This window comes from Lagenorhynchus albirostris, chromosome 10, assembly GCF_949774975.1.
Source record: "Lagenorhynchus albirostris chromosome 10, mLagAlb1.1, whole genome shotgun sequence".
Lineage (NCBI taxonomy): Eukaryota > Metazoa > Chordata > Mammalia > Artiodactyla > Delphinidae > Lagenorhynchus > Lagenorhynchus albirostris.
This window is the reverse complement of record NC_083104.1, coordinates 27,346,597-27,372,063: the sequence shown is the minus strand read 5'-3', so window position 1 is coordinate 27,372,063 and position 25,467 is coordinate 27,346,597. Positions and strand designations below refer to the sequence as shown.

Below are 25,467 nucleotides of genomic sequence, written 5' to 3'. Positions count from 1 at the left end.
TTGTGCCAGGCACTGTTTTCACTGTTTCTTCTGAACCACCTCCTTTAATATTCCCAGTACCTTCGAGATGCAGCCTCATCATCTGTACCTCTCTGTGCTGTTGTGAGGATTAATGAAGATGATACACATACAGGGGCAGAATAAAGGACATGGCAAGTCCTCAGTACGTGCTAGCTGCTATTACTACTGTTGGAATTGCACGCCAAAGGAACAGCCTTTCTATTCTACTGGCAAAATCAGCTAATTTGCCCTGAGTGCCTACGTTTGCCCATATTTTTCCTCAACCTCCAGTTTTCATGCTCTCTCTCTTTTTTTTTTTTTTTGCAGTACGCGAGCCTCTCACTGTTGTGGTCTCTCCTGTTGTGGAGCACAGGCTCCGGACGCGCAGGCTCAGCAGCCATGGCTCATGGGCACAGCCGCTCTGCAGCATGTGAGATCCTCCCGGACCGGGGAACGAACCCGTGTCCCCTGCATTGGCAGGCGGACTCTCAACCACTGCGCCACCAGGGAAGCCCCATGCTCTCTTTTTTTTGTGGCAGAAATGGAATGGGCAGGGTTCTATCTAAATGCACATAGCCCCAGTGATAAGCATCACTCAGGCCAGTAACATGGGAGAACCACGAGCACAGCATTCATCAGCAGAATGGAAATACCCGAAAAAGGATGCGGTCATTTCTCACGGGGACTTCTCACAGGAAGTGCAGGGAAATGGTTGAGAGCACAGACTCTGGGGTTGGATGGTGTAGGGCCAAATTCTAGATCCAACACTTACTAGACAATTGACTTCACTCTTCCATGCCTTACTTTCCTCATCTATAAAATGGGGATAATAGTACTCTTCATAGAGTTGCTGGGTTCCTAAGCGAATTTCTAGAATAGTTCCTGGGGCATAGTAAGTAAGAACTATGTGTCAGCTATTAGTATCATTTCTGCTGGAAAATCAAGTTGCTTTAGGTAGTTAGGCTCGTATATTAAGCTTGGTCTGGCACTATCGGACTGCTACAAGTGACTATATTTAAATAAACGAAAACAAAGTGCGATTAAAAATCCAACTTTTTAGTTGAACTAGTCACATTTCAAGTACAGGTGGCTGGTGGCTACTGTATTAGACAGTTCAGAGATAGAAAATCTCCATCACTGGAGAAAGTTCTATTGGACAGCACTGGTCTAGACTCGAGACATTCGTAAATATAGGTTATTACATTTTTCGGTGATAAGAGTGAAGAGGTGTGTCATTCAGTTCCCATGTTAGAACAAGAGATCAGCTGGAAGCAGCAGCAGGGGAAGGAAAAGGACATGGGTGTCAAGAGCATCGTCTTGTGGGTGAAACAAGAACTAAAGGTGGATGGGTACTATGTAAAGTGACTGGTAATACTGATGTAACTGTAACAGGATCGGGGGTGGAAAGTGGAGAGGGCAAAGTGAGTTATCTATTGTGCTACAGCAGGGAGGTAAATCATCTCTATGATCAATAAACCAAGAAACTGCAGTATAAGAACAGTACTTAGAGCTAGGAAGATAAAAGCAAACTTGTTTGCAAGGGTCCCTTCTGGGGTAAGGGATGGAGGATGGAAAGGGATGCGACAGAGAACTGTTGCTTTTTAAAAAAATAATTATTGTGTTTCTGTACTATTTCACATTTTAACCACGTATGTATATTCCTTTCATAAAAAGTTATTGCAGAAAGAACAAAACAAGTGATAGAATTTTCAGCATTCGAGCACTTGCGGGAAGAATGTATCTTCTCCAGGGTAACTTCTTCAAGGTTTTTGCGTGACTGAAATCATGATTCTGAGAAGCAAAATGGAGCAAACCACCTCCCGCTCCCCAATACATAGTCTGGATGCTCTAAGTGCATCCTGGGAAGAGGAGTAAACTGTAAGTGCCAACCAAGGGACTGACGGCTTGGGGGAGACAGAATGTGCCAGTGGGTGGAGGTACTGGGACTGCGTGTGCGGGTGAGCAGTTGAGCAAACCTCGGTGGCTCTTGCTTGGGGCCAAGTAACAATTACAGTGAAAGCCCTTTCCAACAATTTCTGAGCACTGGAGAAAAACACAAGCCTTGAAGTAGATCTGGAGTCACAGACCGTGCGACGGATTCCCAGAGCTCCGCCACCAGAGGGGCTGAAATGTTTTCGATGCTTGCTGAAGATCAAGGGTGTTTCAGGCCAACTGTGAAATGCTGTGCCCGTGTCAGCACCGTGTACTTGCTGCATAGATGCACATTCGCTGGGAGGCCATCTTCCCTTGCTTTCCTTTTTCGGAGGGCCAGATTTTATAAACACTGTTTTTACAGATGTAGGAACTGTGATACCAAAGATCTTTTATGGGTGGGTCATCAGATGGTCATTGCTCAGAAAGATAATCTCTGGCTTTGAAAATGTGACTCATATTTGAAAGAGTTAAGCATCAAAATGTTTTAAAATAAAATTTCTCTAAATTGCCTATAAATGAAACCAGGGTTATTTTTTTTTTTTTTTTCAGATAATAGAAAGAGAATATTGGATTCTAAGTCTGGACTCTCACTACTGTTCCTTCAATGACTGACTATATGAACTTCGGAACAGCAATTGTTTAGTTTTCTCATAGACAACGTAGAAATAATTAATACCTGATATATAGTCGTATATAAAAATATGGATGCATTTACCAATGACTAAATGCCTGATTTACACTAACTTATTTAATTCTTTTAAGAACTTGTCTCCTCATTTTACAAATGAAGGAACTGTGTCTCAGAGAGGTTAAGTTTCTTCCCCCAGGGAACACAGCTAAGAAGGGGTAGAACTAGGATTTGAACCTGAATGGATCTGACTTCAAAGGATTCACTACTGCATTATGCCTTCTCCTACCCCGCCCTACCTTTTTCACAAGCTAATTTACTAAAGTCTGAAGATAAAATCCAGACAATAGCCTATGGATGCACTTTGAAAAGCAAAAAGAGTTACGTTATGATTTTATTCACCGATTACCACAAGACCTCATATGTAATGACTGATGTAACCATCGTTGATATTCTGAAATGATCTCTGAGGACCACTGTAGAGCTTCAGAGGGGCTAGGGAAAGGTGGGAGAGAGCCCAGGCTTTCCTGGAAAGCATCCTTAGGCAAGAACGTGAGTTGCAGGGCTGCTGGTTGATTGCACGGCTTCTGTGCATGTTCATAAATATTGATTGTGATTAAACTATTATCATAGTAATGAGGGTAATAATACCTCCTCCAGCCCATCCCACCGCACTACTCAAAGTCCCCACCTTTCATTAAACAAAGAGCTGCTGGCACTGCTGGGGAGTTGGGCAAGAGGCAGGGAAATGATCTCTATTAAGCAAAAGCGTTCTGTTCCACGCGCTGATTAGGAGCCGCAGCCTCATTAACAAGGAGAATTGTTCTCGTCTCCTGTTGCTCAGGGTACTGTGCTCCGAGACTGGGTCCAGGAAGTGTATGTTCTCGTCTCTCTTCACCCCCCTGGGGCTTCCGAACAGATGCCTGATTGAAGTAGACCTGTTTTTCCTTCCACTCTCCCTCGTTTCTGTCCCAACACTTCATTCCCAGACAGGATTTCTGCAAGGCTCAAGGGCTCCTCCAAACCTACCGTTTTAATGCTGCTGAGATTTAACAATGGTTGCATGCTTATTATTTGGCTGGCACGAGGCTAAGTGATTTATTAGTAATTAACCCTCACGGGGGGGGCATGATGATTAGCACCATTTACAGATGAGGAAACTGAGGCTCAGAGAGGTTTAGTGACTTCCTGCAAGACCCAAAGCTGGCAGCACCATGAAGTTGGTATGTGAATGTGGGTCTGTTGGACTCCAGGGTTTGTACCCTCCGAAGGATGCTGAGCTGCTCTTCCATGCTTATTTACATGGCATCCTCTCATTTTAGGAGAAACTCGGAAGGGCGAATTGGAAAGTTTAATTTTGTAAAATCTCGAAGCAGGCATGGAGGCTTATTTTTATTTGATTATAAGTGGAGGTGGGGGGGCAGGTGCTTTGCCCACCTCTGGCATTTTTAGGTTTTGTTATGCCTTATAAACGTCTCTCAACACTAAGAAGCCCAATCGAACGCAAGCTGGAAGATACCAAGGACCATGCCTTACTCGTGCCCCTGCTTCTGCATGGCCCGGGTGCGAAGCCAATGAGGCTTGTACCGTCATTACTCAACATTAATGTTTCTGCACGAAGGGACCACCTGTCAGCCCTGCTGCCCTCCTCTTCTCCCCACAGCTGCCTCAGCCTGAACTCGAGGGTACAGATTGTTTACATCACCGTCGCCAGTGACAACTTGTCTCTTGTAGCCAGCCTAGATCTGCTACAGAGTGGAGAGGTTTCTTTTTTTTTTGCTTCTCCCCCCACCCCCACCCCGCTCAGCTCAGGTAAAGGGTGGGGAAAACAAACACATGGATTGGATAGAAGGTCTGGGTTCTGTGACGAAACGAGTGGTTCAAGTCATTTTCCTTCCCTGGCCTCAGTTTATACAGCTGCAAAATGGGGTGACTAGAATGTATCACAACTTCCCAAACTTCCGGCATCAATACCACCTTCCCCATTTGGGCTATTGCCCATGTGCCATCTGTACTCTATTTACTTATTTACTTAATATTTTCCTTTAAATTGGCTCTCTTTTAAAAAATACTTAATTATAAAAAGAAACTTGGTGTCACTACCATACATGGAAACTAAATATCACTCTCAATAAGAGAAGTATAAAAATAAATACAACTTAAATATTAGGTTGACATTATGGGAAAACCCGAGCGAACTTTTTGGCCAACCCAATGCGGCGACATTATTACTTCCTAGGTAGGCAGGGTTGCCTGCGGCGGGTCCACAGCCTGAGGCCTGCTCACTCTCCCTCTTTCTCTTCATTAGACATGAAGATGTGAAATTTTAGAGAAGTGTGAGAGGAAGATAAGCCCTCAAACGAAACTTTCTCCTTGATAGAAGGATAAGGAAGAAAATATAATTTAAAAATAACCCTCTCGGGCTTCCCTGGTGGCACAGTGGTTAAGAATCCACCTTCCAATGCAGGGGACACGGGTTTGAGCCCTGGTCCGGGAAGATACCACATGCCGCGGAGCAACTAAGCCCGTGAGCCGCAACTGCTGAGCCTGAGCTCTAGAGCCTGCAAGCCACAACTACTAAGCCTGTGCTGTAGAGCCTGCGAGCCACAACTACTGAGCCCACGTGCCACAACTACTGAAGCCCACACACCTAGAGCCCGTGCTCCACAACAAGAGAAGCCACCGCAATGAGAAGCCCGCGCACGGCAACAAAGAGTAGCCCCCGCTCGCCACAACTAGAGTAAGCCCACGCACAGCAACAAAGACCCGACGCAGCCAAAAAAAAATAATAATAATAAAAAATAACCCTCTCACAATTTGATTGGTTCTATTTAATACTGAGTTGTTGCCGCATCTAACATTCTCTCAGGTAACATGTGGTATATATCCCATGCTTGGAAAACACTCAGTGATATGCCAGGAAAAAGGCTGTCAAAGAGAAGGAGAAGGAGAGGAGGAAGGGGAAGAAGGCGAAGCAACAGCCTTGTTTAGGCAGAGTTTGCCAATTTCCATGGTGCAAATACTTTGACTCTGGTCAATTTTAAGCTACCAACAGGACATCACTAAATCTGGACATGAAAAGAGTTGCAAAGAATTGGCTCTGAACAGCAGGTAGGAACTGAACACATCACTGGAAACACTGGACCAGAAAATTTCCAAAGTTGCTTCTGTTGTATGTACTCTGGATAGTAACTTCCAGAAAACAGAGATAAGGTCTTTTTTTTTTTTCCTAAAAAGTCTTTCCCCATCTACAGCTCTAGCTCAATAATTTACAGAGAGCAGTCATTTAAAACATGGTGGCTGATTAACTGATTCTAATACTCAGTGATATAACCACAGGAACAACCACAATCATAACAACCTTAAAACAAGTATTGAATGCTTATCCCATTCCAGGTATATAATATTTTTCTCACTTATTTCTAACAATACCACATAATATAGGTCTTACTATTATTCCCAGTTTATAGGTCAGTAAACTAAGGTAAGAAGTCAATTAATCTGTCCAAGATTATACCCTGGTAAGCGGCAGAACTGGAAAAGCAAGTAACCTTGGTGCAGGTTGAAATAAACCTGGTTCAACTTAACATATGCTTGGAAAATGGGATCTTCAATTCTGGTAAAACATCTATTTTGATTAATAGAGAGGCATTCTAGAGACTACGTGTGCACGCAAAGTTCTTGAAGAATTAAAGCGTGAAGTGCTAAAAGCACGTTAAACAACGGAAAATGTCTTTGATGAATCAAATTTTTGAACATGAGAATGTGCTGAAATAGAAGTTGTAAGAGAGTTTTGGTTGATCCTGTTATGGATAATAGTTTGGGTTGCTTAGGGGAAATGACACTATGCTAAGGACTGAACCAGTGAGAAAACTGTTGGTTAAAAGCACTAAAACCTTCCGACAGGTTTAAGTTGAAGGAAGGTTAAGAATGGCTACTTATGGGGCCCTCACAACATGGCAGGTACCATGCAAGGCCAATGCTCTCTTTGTATCTATTTGTCCCCTCGACTCCCTGAAGCAGGTATTTAGCATCCCCACTCTAGAGTTGAAGAAATGGACTCACAAATGCTCGATAATGTGCTCACGTGTCTGTAAGTCTGGGCTTCACAATCACATCTCTCCCTCTACCTTTCTGGTGATAAGCTTCCCACTGCATGTGGCTCGGAGGTCAGGTCAGAATCTCTATCTTTTAATTTCGGAACAATTATTTCCTGTTTGAAGACATGTACATGTTCGTTAGGTATTTCTTTCATAGCTGACACTTCTATGACCCTGTAGTTCAGCGCCTCACAGTCTAAAGAAAATACTGTGTCTGTCCTACGTTCATTTTGAATGACATTTATATGTTTGCTAAAGAATATTAAGGGAAATGGTTGACTTTGGATGCTTTTTTTTTTTTTTCCTTCTGAAAGCTTCTGAAGCGTTGCCTTGGACAGCAGGTATGTTAATTGTCAGCCGTGTTTTCAAGGCATGAACCGGAAAGAAAGATGATGTCCTACTAGGTGATAAAATTATCTGTCATAGACCCCAAAGTGGATGTCAAGTTCTGAAAAACTGGGGAGCAGCTGATGAAAGAAGTTTGTAGAAGACATGGCAGATCAGTGCTTTATAGTTCTTGAGCGTTTCAGGGTCCGGTGGTTTTGTTTGGTCCGTGTGAACAAAATACATTAGATGAGATAAGTCTTGCCTTCCACTGGTGGCTCGAAGCTTCAAAATCAGAAGACCACAAACCCAACGCCAGATTGTAGCAATCTCAGAAGCTGTGTGACTTTGGACACATTACTCAACTTCCCTCATCTGTAAAATGGGGATAATCATCATATCTATTACAGAGGCTGATTGTGAGGATCCGATGAGAAAACACATGTAAATCACTTAGCACAGTACCCGGCACATAGTATGTTCAATAAATGTAAGTGTTTACTACCATGCTTGGTGCTTCTGTCCAAGGCAGGCACCTCCACTCTGAAGTGTAGAAGCCAAATGACTTGAATCACATGATTTCAGCATCTGATAATTTGATGAGGTTACCCTCTGAGGGTGAACCAAGACCTCTCTGTCTACACCGCCATCACCAGCCCACACTATAAAAAGCCATTTCTCCCATGCTGGGCATTCGCCGAGGCCACAGCAAAAATGGAACACCATCAGAAACAACACTAACAAATGACTATCAACACCCACCCGACTCTACCCTTTGAACTGCCTCCTGACCAAAATGTTCTGTGGACAGAAGTGAATGCCCTTGATCCAGTTCTGGCCTTGGACCAAGGTGGCAGTCTTGTTCTCTGGCCTGTTATCAAGAGCTCTGCACCGGGACTTCATTGGAAGTCCTGTGGTTAAGACTTCGCCTTCCAATGCAGGGGGTGCGGGTTTGATCCCTGGTCGCGGAGCTAAGATCCCACATGCCTCCCAGCCAAAAAATTAAAACATAAAACAGAAGCAACATTGTAACGAATTCAATAAGGACTTTCAAAATGGTCCACATAAATAAAAATCTTTAAAAAAAAAAAAGAGCTCTGCACCAAAGCAGTCCATGCTGCTCGATCTACACTGACACCAGCCCTGGTCTCGGATTCTAGCAGGAAAAGAAGCATGTCTACTTCATTTCATTTCTAAGTGGCAGAACAATTAAAATGCTGGCAAAAAGAAAAACGGTGAATGAGGGTAATTTGAGACCTAGGAGAATGGACAGACCGTGGGATTTGGGTCCCTGACAGCCCTAACATGGGTTTTATTCTTCCTGAACCGAGTGGCTTCCATGCTATGTTGTGACCATCTCAAATGGATGTGGATGATGGAGGGATCTTAGGTAAATTCTAGGGGGCTTCAGGGAATTTGATGTAATTGTTCTATCTCCTAGGGGCAGATAGAACATCCTCCCACATTTTCACTTTTTTTGGGAGGCTCCATAGTTTAGAGGGAGAGAGGAGGCTGCTCGAGCTGGAGGCCTTTCCCTCTTGGAGGCTCAGTTCCATCATCTGCAGGAGAGCCTTGTTGGAGTGGGATTACTCAGAGGATTCAATGAGAAAAAATATATTTAAAGCACTTAGCCCAGTGCCAGGCACTTAGCAAGTGCTTAAAGGATAGGAGCTGAAGCTCTTGTAGCTATTTTGGACTTCCGAATTCATCTAACATAGCCACTGAGGGGAATTAAAAGCCAAAGGGTGGTCCCGTGTTCCAGGTCACACCAATCCTTGAGGAGGGGCAGAGCTGGGGTCCTGTCTCCCAGGTCTCCCCACACCACGATGCCTTTTTTCGCGGTATCCCACCGACTCTCAGGACTCATTCAGCTCAGCTGAGCTCTTGAAACATCACGGTTCTCGAGCCTTCCACCTTAGACTCCTCCAATTGAATCTTTACCCTCAACGTCCACTCAATCCCTAAATCCCGTTCGTGCTCCTTTCAAAATATTCTGCAAAAATTCCTTCTGCCTTCCTGCCACATGGCCACTGTAGCTGCTGTTCTGTCCAGAAGTTTCTCTCCTCCTCTTTACCAATGGCTGGCCCCTTTAAGTTTCGGCCCCCATGTCTCCTCCTTGGAGAGACCGTCCAGGACCATCGCGGCTGAAGGAACGCTGCGCCCCACCCCTTCTCTCTGTCTCTGGTTTGTGGTCTGTACTGCAGTGTCCGACTCTACAATTTTCTTTCCTTTTTAATTCCATCTCCTTTCCTAAATGTAAGCTCCAGAAGGACGGAGAATACGTCGCCCTTTCTCACTGCTGGGTCTCTAGCACCTGACACAATCCACAACCCATAGGTGCTTGGTAAATATATGCTGGGTGAATGAACGAACGAACTGATTCTGGAAACAGCATATTTGGTAACACCTGGATAGGACCGAGGAAAGGATTTAAACTTGCTGGGAGGGCGACCTGGACACCTGCTTGTCCCCCTTCTTGGCCTCCTAAAAGAACAGCGCGAGGCTACCCACAAAGAGAGGGACTCTTCCAAGCACGCAACCCACACAAAAGCACATCTTGCGGTTGGCGGGGTGGGGGTGGGGGAATGGGCGGATAGTTGTTAATTGTGGCTTCCTACTGGGCTGATCTTTCAGAAGTTCGAGAGGCTAACCTCCCTAAATCCCAGGCTGCTACCGCTGCTGGAGCTGGGGATGGAGGAGAGGAGGGGCGTGCCTGGGCGCCTCTCGGGCTGGCACGGAGAAGCCACATCTCCTCCTCCCTCCTCCCCCCAGCTCCTCTCCAAGAGAGGAAGCAATGCAGATGGAGACGAGAAATAAATATTCCTGCCTGCTCTGTGCCACTGCAGACGTTTTCCAAAATGTCTGGCTTGGACCACGAAATCAAGCCCACCCAGGAAAGGAGGCGCTCCGCAGGAGAAAGAGGGGGAAAGGGTGGCACATTTGTCAGTACTTGTCAGCTTTCTGGGGGGCAGAGCACATGGCTCAGACTTGGCAGCCCCGCTGAGGTGGGGACATGGTAAGTGCACAGTAATACTCGAAGAATTGAATCAGAAATGGGAGCGGAGTTAAGGAGATCCTGCCAGGGTGTCGGCACCATCTCTACGCCTTTGTCCGGGGTCCCAGGACCCACAGCTGGTTCTCTCACCCTTGATTTCAAGGCTCTTTCCGCAATCCCTGCCGCTTCTGCTCTCCCCTTATACCTCCACCCCTCTCCGGGGTAATTAATACCACTGGGCTGCAGGAAGTCTTCAAAGGCCCTTTAGAATTTGGGCAGGAGCTCCGGATCCACGTGTGGAGAAGTTCCTGCCATCTCTCGGCAGAGCTCGCCTTCTCCAACACTGGAACACCAGCAGGGATGAGAACACAGGCTGCAAATGATAAGTGGGTGCTTTTGGCCTTGGGGTAGCCAAGTACGTGGGAGAAGTGTCACTAAGGAAGGGAAGTCACAGGCCCAGCGACAGCCCCGAAGTGTTCCGTGGTTATGGGGCCTTCACGAGGCAGGCTGTGCGGCTGTAAAATGTCTCCGAAAAGGGAGATGAGAGGATGAGAATTTCGGCTTGAAAACTCCCGCATGGGCTACGCTAGGTCTTCTTTGTTTCTAATCCTCCCGTGAGAATCTCCCTGGCCCCGTGTCCTTGATATCGCCGCCCCCCCACCCCCACCCCCACCCCCGCTCCCACCTTTCACTAGTTCCCTTGGAAGGTCGGGAGTTAGGGTGGGCCCTTGGCGGATTGAATTCTGCTCGAGAAAGAGCAGAGGGGCTTTTCCGGTTTGCACTGGTTCGAATGCAGTGCAGTAAAAACAGTTGCTCAAAAGGAAGACTCAAAGAAAGTGGTATCTTTTGTGGGTGTCAGGGGAATGTTTTCCAGAAAAGCTGCATTTAATTCTGCCTCTTTTTACCATTTCCATGACTTCACTGAGGAACGAAAGACTTTGTAATATTCCCCACTCATGTGCCCTGAATCCTTCTCTATGAATCTTCCCGACTCATTTGCCCATCTGCCTTCTAGTGACAGGCGATTGCCAGCTGAATCCCACTCTCTCCAGGAAGCTGTTCAGTGGTGGGGAGAAGCTGGCAGAAGACCTGGTCTCCTGTCCCCATTCTTCCCATTGCTGTGTGACCTCAGACAGATTACTCCCCCTCTCTGTCCCTTGTGTTTTTTTGTTTGTCAGAGAAATGGGTTGGATACGTTTCCTTTCAGCTCTGACACATTACGGGTGGTTCTACTGAGTGAATCAAATAGAGCTCCTATCGTCACCATCCTCTTCCCACCCCACCTTTGCCAATAAATTCCAGAGACCAAGGCCATCGCACTTCCAGGATTGAGTTCAATCCTTACATTTGGGAAGGTCAGAGCTGTACATCAAAATAAGCTGGGCATGTAGGTAATGTGCATACACATACAATCTAAACACTGTTTTGAATGTTTTCTGTCTACATTTCCCTTAATCCCCAGGAAATCTAACGTGTGGGTTAGGGAAAGACCAAAGTAGGGGTATATTTGGGGAGAACTTACGTGCATGGCATGTATGTTTGCATTGTATAATAATCATCTTAGTTATCTTTTATTAATAATAGCCGCCATTTATTGAGGACCGTGCTAAGCTCTTCCACTCTCATCATTATCCTCACAACAGCTCATCAAGGAAGATATTCTCTACTCCCCACTCCTATACAACATTGGTAGTTGACCACAATTAACACACACATACATAAACCAAAAACAAAAGGACACAATAGCATGCCTCCTACAAACCAAAATCAAAACCAAACTCAGGCTCAGAGAGGATGAGACACCTCTCTAGATCACACAGCTGGTTAAGATAGGTAATGGGATTTGAACCCGGTTCTGCTGGATTCCAAAGATGATCACGTGCTACTCCCTGGCCCGTGCTGGGCTTTGCCTTGGCATTCATTGCCTCTCTAGGAGATTCTTCATCTCCTAGAAGAGATGTTTCAAAGACCCACAGATAGCAAGGCTGCTTTAAAGACCCATAGATAGTGGGTCCTAAATTGATCGCCTTTCTTATGGCATTGTTACAGGAAAACAGATGGTCTTAGAGCCAGCAAGAACCCTGCTATCAGAAAGGGCAAGAAAGCACACAGCTGCAGGGCCTGCCTAGCACAGAAGGATGGGAGAACTGGGCCCCTGAGGCAGCCCATTTACAGCGACCTTCTCCACTGATCACTTACCTACAGAGAACTAGGCTGGCTTCTGCCCACGACCTAACTCACTTCCATGCACATGCCCAGTTCTGGCACAGAATTAGAGCTCTCCAGGACGTGTACAGATTGGATCATCTGCTCCAGAGGCTGTGAACTCCAGTGTCCCCAAGCCCAGGCGGGTAGGGGAATGAGCAGAACAGTCAGGAGGGGGGTTACAGGGAACTGGCAAACACACGCCTGGTCTGTGGGGACTACCCGACTGAGCTCCAGTAGACTGTTGCAGTGCACACGTGCAGACCCAGGGCTGCCGACTGTTCACTTCATGAGGAAACCCTGGGATACAGACACCTCTGAATCCTCCTGATGCTTAAATGTGGGCAACTAATTCAGTAAAGAAAAGTGTACCTGACGCAGTGAGGACCAAATAAAAACTACTTACAAGCTCTATCTGACTTGTAGGTCTCCACTGGTAACCTCTAAAACTAATTTTCCTCGTTTGCAGGAAACGGTAGCCGGGAAACATTAAATGGTCTCCCTGAGATAGCTAAGGTGGGCGTAGCCGGCAACCCTTTCTTTGGATACATACATATAGAGACGTACGTGTGTGTGTCTATGTACATGCTTATACACACATACATATTATATATTCACAAACTAAATAGGAATGATTTTGGATTACCTGTTGTCATGAAATGTTCTCCTTATTTCCCTGTGTTCTTATTATACATTGGTAGTTGACTGCAATTAACAGATATTCACAAACCCAAACCAAAATGACACAACAGCTCGCCTCCCCACACCCAAACCCAAACCCCAACTAGAACAAAAACCAGGAAAGAAAGCAGCTCTTTACTTACGGTAAATGACAAAAAAGAAGAAAACAAAGTCCCCTCGTCATATCTGGATAATTTTGCCAGCACTCCTTCCAGGATTGTAACAAACTAGTAAAAGAGCAAAAAAGGAAAAAGAATGATTACTTCAAACGATGATTGTTCACAAGAAAGAGCAACATTTCCCAACCGCTTAGAGACCAGCAATGAGCCCTCGATCATTTTTAAGTTCTATTATTTGGTTCCCGTCTTTGGGGAAAGGAATAGACTGCCTTTACATAGAAATATCTGACTTATTCGGCTTTCTCTTCATTATTATGTGATTGCAAATATAGAGTGTTACAGAAGTGCAAAGTGACAAAATATTATTGAGTTGTGTATAGCATGCGATAATATTAAATGCACTTTTCAAAATCCAAAACTGTGCAAAGCAGTTTTTACGTTACATATTAGCACTACATTTAATCCAATCTATTTTTATTTGTATTTTATCAGTAATTTGGGGGAAACAGAAGTTTAGCACTGGCAAATATAAATGTCTTCCCATTCAGCATTACTTAGTTAAAATTCTATAATTCATGAGGGTGACTGAAATAGCTTTATCTGACTTTTATGTTTTATTATGACTCTCACTGCATGTGAAACTAGCGGAAAGGGGGTTTTCATGATGGCAGAATTCCTTATTACCGTTTAACTTTCTTTCTTAAAAATCTAACTTTGTCGGGGCTGAAAAACAAAACAAATATCTCCTGCATAACCTAGTGCAACATTTAGGGACAAATTCTTATTAAGGTAACAAATGGCGCTTCATCAATTCATTTTCACACGCTCGCAATCATCAGAAAAATCATTCGGAGCTGCGGCTGGGTGACGTACGATCTTATTTCCTGAGAAATGCAAGTGCCCAGCGCAACTTTTTAACGTGTCATATTTTAATGGAAACGCAGACATAACAGAGCAATGTTCACAATGAAACATTTCACCTGAAGCTGAAGGTTACCTTTGCAACCAAGAGTGTTATCATTTCTTTAACAGTTTCTTCAATTAGTTCATCTATTTTTGAATGGTATTGATGCTGAGGAACACAGAAAGACAAATATTAGCATGTTTGGGAGGTGATGGCATTGCATCCGTCGGTAATTTTTAGACAACGCAATTTATTAGTAAAACCTGGCCATGGGACCCAGTCTATTTCCACAGTCCCAGAAGCAGCTGTAAGATTCTGACTCCAGGTCTTTGATGGAGAAAGATCAGAAGCTCTCAAAACAATTAACAGGCGCATTGTTCCTCACCCAAAGCTTTTGCTGGCTTTGATACGTGTAGACACACACACACACATTTACAAACAGCATGCATGGATGGCTTAAGGGCTGGTCTGGCAGTGTGCTGAGCTGGGTCTTACAAAGCAAGATACCACAACGATTTAATAGAGAGGCTGAAAATTATCTTTGGGAAACTGCTGGGTGATGTGACTTAGGGAGCCACAGATTCCAAAGGGAATTTGACCAAGACACTGAATGATTTTGCAAAAACTGTTCTCAAACCATCAGGTCCTTTGGGTTACTGCCTCAGAGCTCCCGGGTTCTACCTCCAAGTGTTGACTCAGTGTGAGGGCAAAGAGTCTCTTTATGAACCCTTGTGGCAGCTACTTAGTTTCTTCATTTGTGGAGAAGCAGACCCAGGTTTAGAGCCTCTCCTGAGACGGCTGCTAAGTTTTTCAATTTCTCGAACTGCCGCTGTCACTTAAACTTAAATAGTAATGCAAAAGCCAACCCCACACCAACAAAAATCTGCTATAAATGCCAGGAAAAAAGGAAAAGCGATTTCAACAAGAGATGCTGTATGCCAGCTCCTTGATATTTATTAGCTCATTTTACTATCCATTTGAATTATTCCATATTTCCTTGATAAAAAATAACAAGGCAAACATTGATATTTGGAAAGGAAAATGCACTTACCCACTCTTTAGCAAACTTTCAGAAGGATGATTAATTAGGAATAGAAAAGAAAAAGGAACAGTGCAAATAAAAATTAGGACAAAAGGACACATGAGAAAAATAAAAATTAAACAAACCATCCAAAAAGTTATGAAAACATACAGAAATAATAAGCCATAGTAATGTGGTTTGATATTCTGATAACTGGCAGTCAGAATTATTGAAAGTGACCAAAGGGATGTGAATTAGGTTAATTCACTTAAAGTCATAGGTGAATTTTGATTATAACTGGAAGACCTAGGTAAAGTTCCAGTGCAAAGTTGGGAAGTCATGATGTCTAAGAAAATATAGCTCAGTTTCCTCATCTGTAAAAACAAAAAACAAAAGACAGGTAATACTACTACTACCCCGGACCAGTGAGAAGGGGCGAAGCCAGTACAAATTACTGATTTTGGAAAGGGAATGAGGCAAACTCTGTATGAAGATATTTAGCAGGTCTGTTCAATTATTATTATTATCATTATACTATTGTTATTATTATTATTATTTTAAAAAACCAGGGCTAAGTCCTTTCCTGCCAGTCCTGCTCTCAGACTCATAAATCTATTTTGAAGATGGAATTGAGGGTCTGTCTACATGTGAAAACATTTTGTCAACTATAACTGCAATTCAAATATTATTATTTGTTCAAGGTCATAATGGAGAAGATAAGGGTAGGGAGAGATGAGTCATCTCATTTTAGTTTTTCCTTTTAGTTGATTAGAGGAAAATAATAAAGTGAATGGCCCATGTTGTGTAGTCCTGATAAATCAGGACCCATGTTGGTTCTACTGCTAGCTTTGTGAAAGGATTTACCAGTCAGAGCGATAAACCTCAAAGTAAATGCAAAAACTATCTGCAGAATTCTGTGCTAGAAACACAAAGAAAGATGTCAGAGCAAAAGAATTTCAGGAGTATTGATGGGGCTCCAAATTCATTTTTAGGTCTTGAGATAAGATCCAGAATCACATGCTTACTTTCCCTTCTCATGAGACTGCCTCACGCCGCTAGATTTTCTTTGCAATTGCTAGAAATGATCCACCTATATTAAATTAACTACAAGGATTAACTAACTCCGGAAAGCTAGTTGCAGGCAAAATAATATGAAATATGAAAGGAGGAGCTTCTAACCAAGCAAAGAACATCATTGAGAACAGAAACAATCTCTCGAAACACTTGGCTGAAATGGCAAAGCCAAGAGCAATCATTCTGCACCAAGAAAGACTGAGGCTCTTGTTCTGAAGAGTTAACAATGTCATTCTTTCTCCAAAGACAAAAAGGCCTTCTCTGCAGAAGTGGGGGAACCTCAAACCTTTTCATTCTCTAAGGAATCCAAACTAAAGTATAGGGAGACGTGGTGGTTTATGGGAACCTCTTCCTATCTTCAATATTCCCATGCCAAATATGGTCCCCACTACTCTCCAGGTAGTCCCACTGTCTCTCCCTTTCTCTCCAGGTGAATATTATGACCTCCACTCCTCTCCACTTTTCTTAATTTCTACTTATGAAAACAAAGTGTTTGCTAGGACTATTCTGTCTGTTACTTCTAGAGGAAACTTGAGCATGTTCATCTCTATTGGTCTATTTCCTTATCTCCTCAATGGGGCTAGAATTATCCCTGTTGTGAGTGTAGAAATCATATTCACCTAACAAAGTCATGAAACCACGCATGGAAACATGGTTTAGAGACTCAGAAGTGCTATCTGGCTGAATTACTCCTACAATTACTAATTGATTAGCATGGTGGTTACATGTGTGTATACGTTTCTCTAAACTCATGTAAAATATATACACTTGATCGTATGTAAACTATAATTTGAATTAAATAGAACCTACTTTGGGATATATAGTAGGGCAGGGGAATATCTACCCTGCTTATCACGTGGCAAAGGGGTACGTATCAAAGCAGTCCCCATTCCTATTCAAGTAATTACAAAATACATGAATTCCTTTTACCAGATTCTCCGGAGACTTATTTGATTGACTTGCTTTTCTGGAGAAACAGTAAGTACTTTGCCTTCGCTCTGCTCTTTCTTGCGAGAGACATTGCTCCATGCAGATGTGAAGCTCCATGAAGGGATACAAATACTACTGGGGCATCTTTTAATTACCATCCCCCTAACTAAACTATCTTGTCACAAAATTTTTTGCAGTCAGTTGAACTATCCAGTTCTATCTGCATCCTCATATGGGTACAGAAAGGGATCCTTCCTGTTTTTGCATTTTCCAGTCCTCTCTGTTGGCCTTCTTAGATTGACTTGACCCTAATAATAACAACAATATTCCTAAAGTTATATTCTGGGGCACTAGATCATGACGATGACGACGGCAAGGGAACTACTAATCTTCAACGGTGTGGAAAGTTTGGAGAGTTTACTTTTGCTTCTGATGAGCTAAGTTGCAGCAAATTCACAATCACTTCGTGAAAATTATTCCACTTGACTTCCTGTGCTGCACATTTTGCCTTGTCATGGAACAGATTGTGTGTATGTTGTCTTTCTGTTAAGACCATCTGACCTCGGAAGTGAGATGAAAACACACTAGACCAAGTGAGAAACTATTTAATACACAATTTCCTCTCTATTGGTGCTTCACAAATTTTAATGAAAAAATAAATATTTAAGATGGAAAAGTATGGTTAACAAATGTTTCAACAGCTGCCTTTAAATGAGACTTTATCCCAGTGATGAAATTCAGGAAGTGATCTTAAAATTGGAGAATATTGTATCACCTGGTCGGTATCTAGTCCAAAATACCTGAAGGGAGTTGGAATCCAGGTGGAAGCAGGTATTAGTAACTAGATCTGTAATATGAGTTTACTATCCAATATTCACAAAATGAAAACTACATAAGAACACTGGACTTCTCCCAATATCAGGATGTTTCCAGCCACCCTTGGCCAATCTCACTTTAACAATTCAGTTTTACTTTGGAGATGAATATCTCCATTCTACAAAGTGAGAAAAATTGAGAGACCATTTGCTTGAGACTTCCCGATAAAGTTCTAGTCAAGGTCACAGCCACAGAGCAAGGTCCTTCAAGGAAGTATATATTTACAGACAATGATGTCTGGCTTCATTCTCACTGTTCAGTCACTTGGCATTCTAAGGTCAGAAAAGGCCTCATTTCTCACAAGCTGGTCACTTAGGTGTCTCTGATTCAGTTACATTAAGAAGAAATGGCATAGCAGGTCTCTCTAGCATGGCTTGGGAAACTGACAGGCTTCGGATAAGAATCATAGACTAGATAGAATACGGTATTGGATGGGCCCTTAACAAAGATCATTTAGCCTGGACGTCTGTGCACTAGTTCTGGGAAACTGGGAAACATTTATGAGTCTCAGTTACTGTTTTCATTAAAAAAAACAAAAAAACCCAACAAAACACCTTGAATCATTTCGGGGTAAATACATGAGGTCTTTTCTATTATATCAAATAGAACAATGTCCAGAAAGAAGTAGTTTAGCCTCAAAAATGTTACTATTTGGGAATATCCAAGACACCTTTCTAATCTTACATCCAGAAATTAGGAAGATTTATCCCCAATTTTGACAAGCTGCATGCCTCCCAAAGGGTGTGTGTTACATGCTATTATCTCTCATTTGACAAACGACAGCAAGGTTATGAGGGTAAGTGACTTGCTCGAGGTCACATAGTTTGGTAGCTAAGGGGTAGAGTCCATGTGATGTAGTTATTAAGCCACTGGACAAGTTAGTCTAGAAAACCAAGACTTCAAGGGTAAGCCCAGGGCATTCTACTCTAGCACAGAAGTAATCAGTGGTAAAGATGAGAGACAGGGTCCACTGTGACAAAATCAACTTGTTATTTCTTAGTACATACCTCCAACCACGGTCTATAGTTTGGCCTGATAGGAGATTGTATAGTGAAACTGTATGAAAGTATATATATATATATATATATATATATTTTTTTTTTTTTTTTTCCTGGGAAATGGCCTCATACACTTCATCAGATGTTCAGTAGGGTTTCTGACAACCCCCCCTCTCCACTCCTCCACCCAACTCCTATTACTCTCCCCAAACTCCAGTTCAAAGAGAAAAGATCAGAGTGACTAAGCTTGTTTGAAGAGACTGTTTAGCCATCTGTCCAGGCATGTAGGAGTTCTATAATTGCGGCCACCATTGAGTCAATCTGAAGAGGGACTGTAAAAGTCGCCAAGGGGGAAAGGAGGCCAATCCCTGTGTAACAACGCTTCCCTACCCCGAATGGTGTCATCCTTGTGAAACTCGGTGGAAATGGACATCTCAAGCAGCTGTGAGGAGAAACAGATAAATTGCACTCCATAAAACTTAAAAAAACTTTTATGCTTTAAAGAATACTCCCAAGAAGGTGAAAAACAAAAACCAACCCACAGAAGGCAAGAAGATAGGTGCAAATCATACATATGATAATGGTCTAGTATCCAAAATATATAAAGAACCCTTATAACTAAACAACAAAGAACAATCCAATCTTAAAAATGAGCAAAAGATTTGAATGAATAGACATTTGTTCAAAGACATACAAGTGGTCAATAAACCCATGAAAAGATGGCCAATATCACTGCAAATCAAAACCATAATGAGATACCATTTTACACACACTAGAATGGTGATACCAAAAAAAGATAGATAATAAGAAGCTTTGGCTAAGTTGTGGAGAAATAGGATTTCTCACACATTGCTGACGGGAACGTAGAATGGTGCAGCCACTTTGCAGAAAAGTTTGGCTGTTCCTCAAAAGTTGAACACAGAGTTACCGTATGACCCGATAATTTCACTCTTAGGTATATATCCAATTGCACTCTTAGGTCCACATGAACACTTGTACAGGAATGTTCAAGGCAGCTAAAAAGTAGAAGAAACTCACATGTCCATCAACTGATGAAGTGATAAACAAAATGTAGTCTATCCATGTAATAGAATACCAGTTAGCTATAAAAAGGAAGTACTAATACATGCAACAACATGGATGAATCTTGAAAACATTATGCCATGTGAAGGAAACCAGACACCAAAGGCTACACATGAGATTCCACTGATATGAAATGCTTAGCATAGGCAAATCCTTAGAGACAGCTAGAAGAGTGGTGGTTACCTAGGGCTAGGGAGGGAGGGTTGGGGAATTATTATTAATGGGTCTGAGTTTCTTTTCAGGGTGATGAAAACGTCCTACAACCGACTGTAGTGACGGTTGCACAACTCTGTGAACATACTAAAAATGACTGAATCATACTGTTTCAAAGGGTGAATTTTATGGTATGTGAATTATATCTCAGCGTTTAAAAAGGAAGCTCAAAGGGAAAACAATTTTAAAGGGATGGGACCCTGAAAAGTTTGAATTCCAAGGGATTTTAATGAACTTTAGAGATCACTAAAAACAGGGTTTTTACAGTGGGCTCTGTGAAGCCTACGAGATTGTTCCGAGTCCCCCAGAGAAGTGGGGAGGGGGTGCCTGGGGGGCAGTGTGAAGAGGGATATGGTAGCTTGGGCTCTGGGGCCCCTCTTCCTTGAATTCCTGCCCCCCATTTCAGAACAGCTCTAATTTTATTCATTTCATATGCTGGCCTTCTCGGTAAGGTTTGAAGAATTGAGTCTATAGCTAAAAACAGCCTGAGTGAAACTAGAATAGTGCCATCATTTTACAGATGAGGAAACTGAGGTTTGAAGAGGCCGAGTGACTCGATCAGGTCCAGTCTGCAGCACAGCCAGGGCAAGAGACCCAGGGTCTAGACACCCAACCCAAGCCTTCCTCGGGAGGCTGTCCTTTGTACCTCAGCTCTTCTCCTTAACTCTTTTTGGATACTGGGGCTCCAGGCCAGTGGTTCTCAAAACGTGGTCTCCAGACCAGCCAGGAGCGCACCAGCATCACTGGGGAATTTGTCAGAAATGCAAATTCTTGGACCACACCCCAGACCTATCAGAAACTCGCGGGGTGGGACCCAACAATCTGGGTTTTAAGAAGCTCTCTGGATAAGTCTGATAGACCCTGAACTTTGAGAACTACTGCTCTAGATCATTCTCATGCAGCAAATGGAGCCAGGAAAGAGAACCACTGGCACCTTGCATTTGACCCCAGGGCTTAGAACACAGCCCCCTGGGGCAAGGTACCCAAAGAGAAAATCCATCAGGGGCAGCAGCTAACAGGGATGGTTGAGGAAGCTGATTTGGAGGGGAAAGAAGGTTAGAGATGACCTTGCCAGGAAGAGAATACCACCAACCCACATTTAAAAATGGAAGGTGCCGAGAGAGAAAATAAATAACGAATAAGGAGCAAATATAATTTAGTAAAAATTCTGAGCATATAAGGCTGGTATCGTAAGATCTGATTTAGGAGCAATTTATGCCAATTGGCAACAACATGAGAGTTGCCAGAAATGTTTCTGAATTAATTCTAAATTGGTATATGAATATCTAGCTGGCTTAAGGCCATCGGAGAAAAATGATCATGATAGTCTTTAATCAAGCCCAAGTTGCTGTTTCTTTCTCCTTTACATTTTAAATACCACTTTGGAATTGGAAACTTAGCAAAGGACTAAACTTTTGGTCAGGGAAGATTCACAATCAACTCAATCTAAGGAAAATGGAAAGCCTGTGATTTCTTGGAAATTCAAAGCCTGCTGGCTGGGGACTGAGTAGCAGGGTGATCTAACATTATACATCCTGGAAGTTGCATGATACTAGGACGAGCTCTCTCCTGCTGTCCAGATGTTCAAAGTGATAAAATGCACTTCCAGTGTGAAAATGACTTGCATTCTGGCCAACAGATCTGTTGGAGATGCCAGCCTAATAAATAAGGTCATCAAACTTCATCTGACTTAAGGGAACTTTACGGTCACCCCAACCCCAGCCAAGAATCACTTCCAAGTGACTGGCATAGTCATCAGCACATGCCTTAGAAATTTACTTAACAAATAGATACCAAACATTCATCTGTGGCTTAATCCACAAATGTTAGAGTATATTTCTGAAACTAGCAGACTAGTGTAGATGGAAGGAATTTGTGAAGTTTTCTTCTACATGATCAATGGAGGGGTGGAAAATCCGTAATTTTTTTTTTTTTTTTTTTTTTTTTTTTTTACCTCTTGGCCCATTTCCATGCTGCAAAGTTTTGTTGATTGAGCTTTGGCATCAACCATAACATTAAACATGGTGCATATTGACTGTGGGACTCGAAAATCTGTTGATCGACTGGTTTTTTGCAGCTTAACTTCAAATGCAATCCTGGTTCTATTAAAACAAAGTAGGAAAAGACCAATTCAGCATCCAGATGGCAGCAGGTGGAGGAGACATTTTCCGAGAGGTCAGTGAAAAAGAAAATTGAAGGCTGTAATCAGTTTCAATCGACAATGACTTCACATGTGTTCTTTTGAAAATGACTTTCCCAGCTAAGGAAGGCCTATTCACAGAGACAGCCATGTAAAACCCTTCCTTTCTCTGCAGTTCATGGAACACCTGTAGCTTGGTGTATTTCTGTCTATAGTTGACATGCTATGGAGAACCCTAATTGCACGAGAATGAATGAATGAACAAAAACCCAATTATAGCATTATAGCATATATAAGTTCTCTCATATTGGCAACCGACTACCTTGAATCACTTCATTAAAAAAACAGCAAAACCCCTCCCCCAAAAACAGCTTCTAAACTTCAAAAACTTCATGGGGGGAAATATCTTAAATTACACTTATTGTTTTGTTTGTTTTTTTTTTTTTCCTTTCTGGTTTTGAAAGAGAGTGACGTAAAAAAAAAATCCAACAAGCTTATTATATTGCTTTAAAGACTACAAAAATAAGATAGCTCCCTTTGGGGAGGAGAGTGAAATTAGGAGGAGTGGTCCCGGGGGCTTCCACTATGTTTGTCTGTGTGTTTTTGCAATGTCAAAGTATTATTTTGTAATAAGAATATGTTATTTTTATAAGTAAAAATATCATAATATACTTACCACTTCAAGAATCGTACAACGGTGGAAACGTAAGGTGACATAATTTTGACACAGGCCAAATTATGCTCCCATCAATGTGCTAACTGCACACAGGAAAACCCTAGTCCGACATGGACAGCTGGTTATACAGGGGTAAGATTTAATCCTTGATATCAGCATCGTAAAGGGGACCAGTTAGATTTTAAAAGGTTTCAGAGAAGTGGGTCACATCATGGCACGTCTTTAAAGAAAAGCACCTGGTTAGTAAGTGGTTTTATTAAAGCTCCTTTCGACCAGTGCATCTTTTCAGCATTGTTCACAGTCAGGTTCTGGAGATCATGCAGCCACCAGGAAAGCACTGCTTTAAGAGGTATTTGTAGCAGTTTTCTAACAGTGCATAGGGAGGACCACACAGCTAGTTAGCTCAGGAAAGGATGCCAGCTTGCTAACACACCCTGGGTGCAGGCAGGGAAGCCAAGTATAATTTCTAAGGTTGGAAGCCCAGTTCTTAAAAAAAAAAACTTAAAAAAAAAAAAAAGCCTCTTGAAACACTCCTATATATTATATGATCATGTTAAAGATAAATGATCGTGGCTTCCAAAGACTCGGTGCACTGAAGAAGCTTTCTAATCATGATGATCATTTTAAGCTACGTTGAAAATACATCACTTTCTGGTTTTGTGAAAAGGGGGCCTGATGGGGCCTGACTTGGACAGGTCCCTGTGCTGATGTTCGGAGGCTTGTGCACCAGTTCCGGCCCAATCTGAGCAATGGAAATGCTACATGACTCCCTTACAATGAAGCAATCGTCTTCTGTTTTCACAGGAGAGCTGTTCATAGCCCTTGGAGTGTGCGGCTGTGAGAAGAGGAAGCTGAATGCAAAATTAATACGACTGATAGGGCTCCGTGGGAAGGAAAAGCCAAGAATGGAGAGGTCGCTTAATCCACTGACTCTCTGAGGGCAGTCAGGGTGCCTTATGTTGTGTGGAGCGCAGGACCTGACACAGACTAGAGAAGCGGCACCGTCGAGTCCATCAAATGAATGATTCCAATTGCTGAGAAACTTGGAAATGAGTGCCTGACGGACTTTTGGGCATTGCATATTTACATCTATGCGATAATGTCCTCGCCCTTCTAGAACAAGGTCCTTTTATTCTGTCCCGAAGAGGAAAGCAAATGTTCCAGGCTCTACTCATGTAGATTCTATGTCTTACAACCTCCAAGGACTTCTTCACATTGTACCTTCTGAATCTGGAGGTCTGGGGATGACATGTGCCCCTATGTTTGCCCTGATCTGCTTTTGTCTGGGGCCTCCACTGAAAGGGACATGGGGGTACTTATGTGTCCAGTGCCAGGTGTACACGTGCAGCTGACCAACTTCTGTTCACAAAAGGTTACTTAACAGCCACTATGTGCCAGGCATGAGGCGGGGCCCCGGGGAGGGAGAGGAGTTCAAAATGAACAAGATACACTCCCTGCCTTTCAGTAGCTCACACTCTTGGAGGTGGCTGGTCCATAAAGACACGTGGTCAGGGGAATTCCCTGGTGGTCCAATGGTTAGGACTCCGAGCTCTCACTGCCGAGGGCACGGTGGGTTCGACCCCTGGTCAGGGAGCTAAGGTCCTGCGCACCAAGGCACGTGGTAAGGGAGAAAACAGAGTCACTATTGACCTTTCACATCCCCATGTCTTCCCTTTTCCTCCCAGCAATCTCCTTATTTCTTCCTCCCTACTCAGAAGCCTGGCTTTTCAGAGAAGGGCATACATGTCTTTCTGTACGATTGCGTACACAGATCAGAAGCTAGTAAGGGTTCTTTCTACTGCGTTGTAGCCGCTAGTACAGATGAAGGGAGAACTTTTCACCACAGGGAAACTGCCCTGCAAGAAGTTTTTGGTGGGATGGTTTGGCCACAGGGAAAGGCTTACTTTTCCTAAAACTGATACAGACCAGGTAGGAAATGGTGGAATTCAAAACCCTGAGGAAAGATTTTGACCTTTGGTTTGAGAAATAGGCCTGCCTTTGCTTCTAAAACTGGGAAGAAAAGAGCAAAACACAACATCTGAATCACCAGGATTTTAAGCTTCCAGAACTGCCATCGGACACCTGCCCAGATTCCCCACAGCACGTGGCTCCTTTACCAGTTCCTGCCGAGATGCTCCCCTACCTGGGGCTGTGCAGGGCTTTTGCCCTTTTGGTTTCCAGTTTTGATGCTATTATTTCTCTTTTCTTCTTCCAAGATACAAAATAATGAACTCAGTTCACTCTCAGCCAAACCCAGCCCCCATCACACACAACTGATCCATCAACTAAACTATACAACATCTGGAGACCCAGAGTCGTCTGTGCTGCTTGGGGGATTCTGGGTGTTTTTGAATGAGGAAAAATAATGGAACCGTTATGAACTGGAAAGGGAACTTGGATGTGTGTCTGGGGATAGACAGGGTGATGATAATGATGTCAAATCAGACGGATTTCATTTCTGCCTCTGATATTCAGAAACAGATACTCCATGAGGGAAGGGATGCGATCTCCCATCCTTCCTGGTGTGCCAAGAACTTAGCACTGCGCCTGGCATACAGGAGAAGC

At 43.1% G+C, this 25,467-nt stretch overlaps 1 protein-coding gene across 16 annotated transcripts in view; it reads right to left on the bottom strand.

The window, feature by feature from the left end:
- CADPS (calcium dependent secretion activator) overlaps positions 1–25,467 on the bottom strand; it is a 479,657-nt gene that overhangs the window by 55,698 nt on the left and 398,492 nt on the right. For 13 of the 16 annotated variants that reach the window (XM_060163968.1, XM_060163967.1, XM_060163973.1 and 10 more), the window contains 3 exons: positions 22,041–22,188; positions 13,985–14,059; positions 13,012–13,095 (listed from right to left, as the gene is read on the bottom strand). In XM_060163968.1, coding sequence (XP_060019951.1) covers positions 13,012–13,095; positions 13,985–14,059; positions 22,041–22,188 — 307 coding nt within the window. Of the gene's footprint in view, positions 1–13,011; positions 13,096–13,984; positions 14,060–14,942; positions 14,958–22,040; positions 22,189–25,467 lie in introns of all 16 variants that reach the window. The other 3 variants (XM_060163969.1, XM_060163975.1, XM_060163978.1) reach the window with 1 other exon arrangement.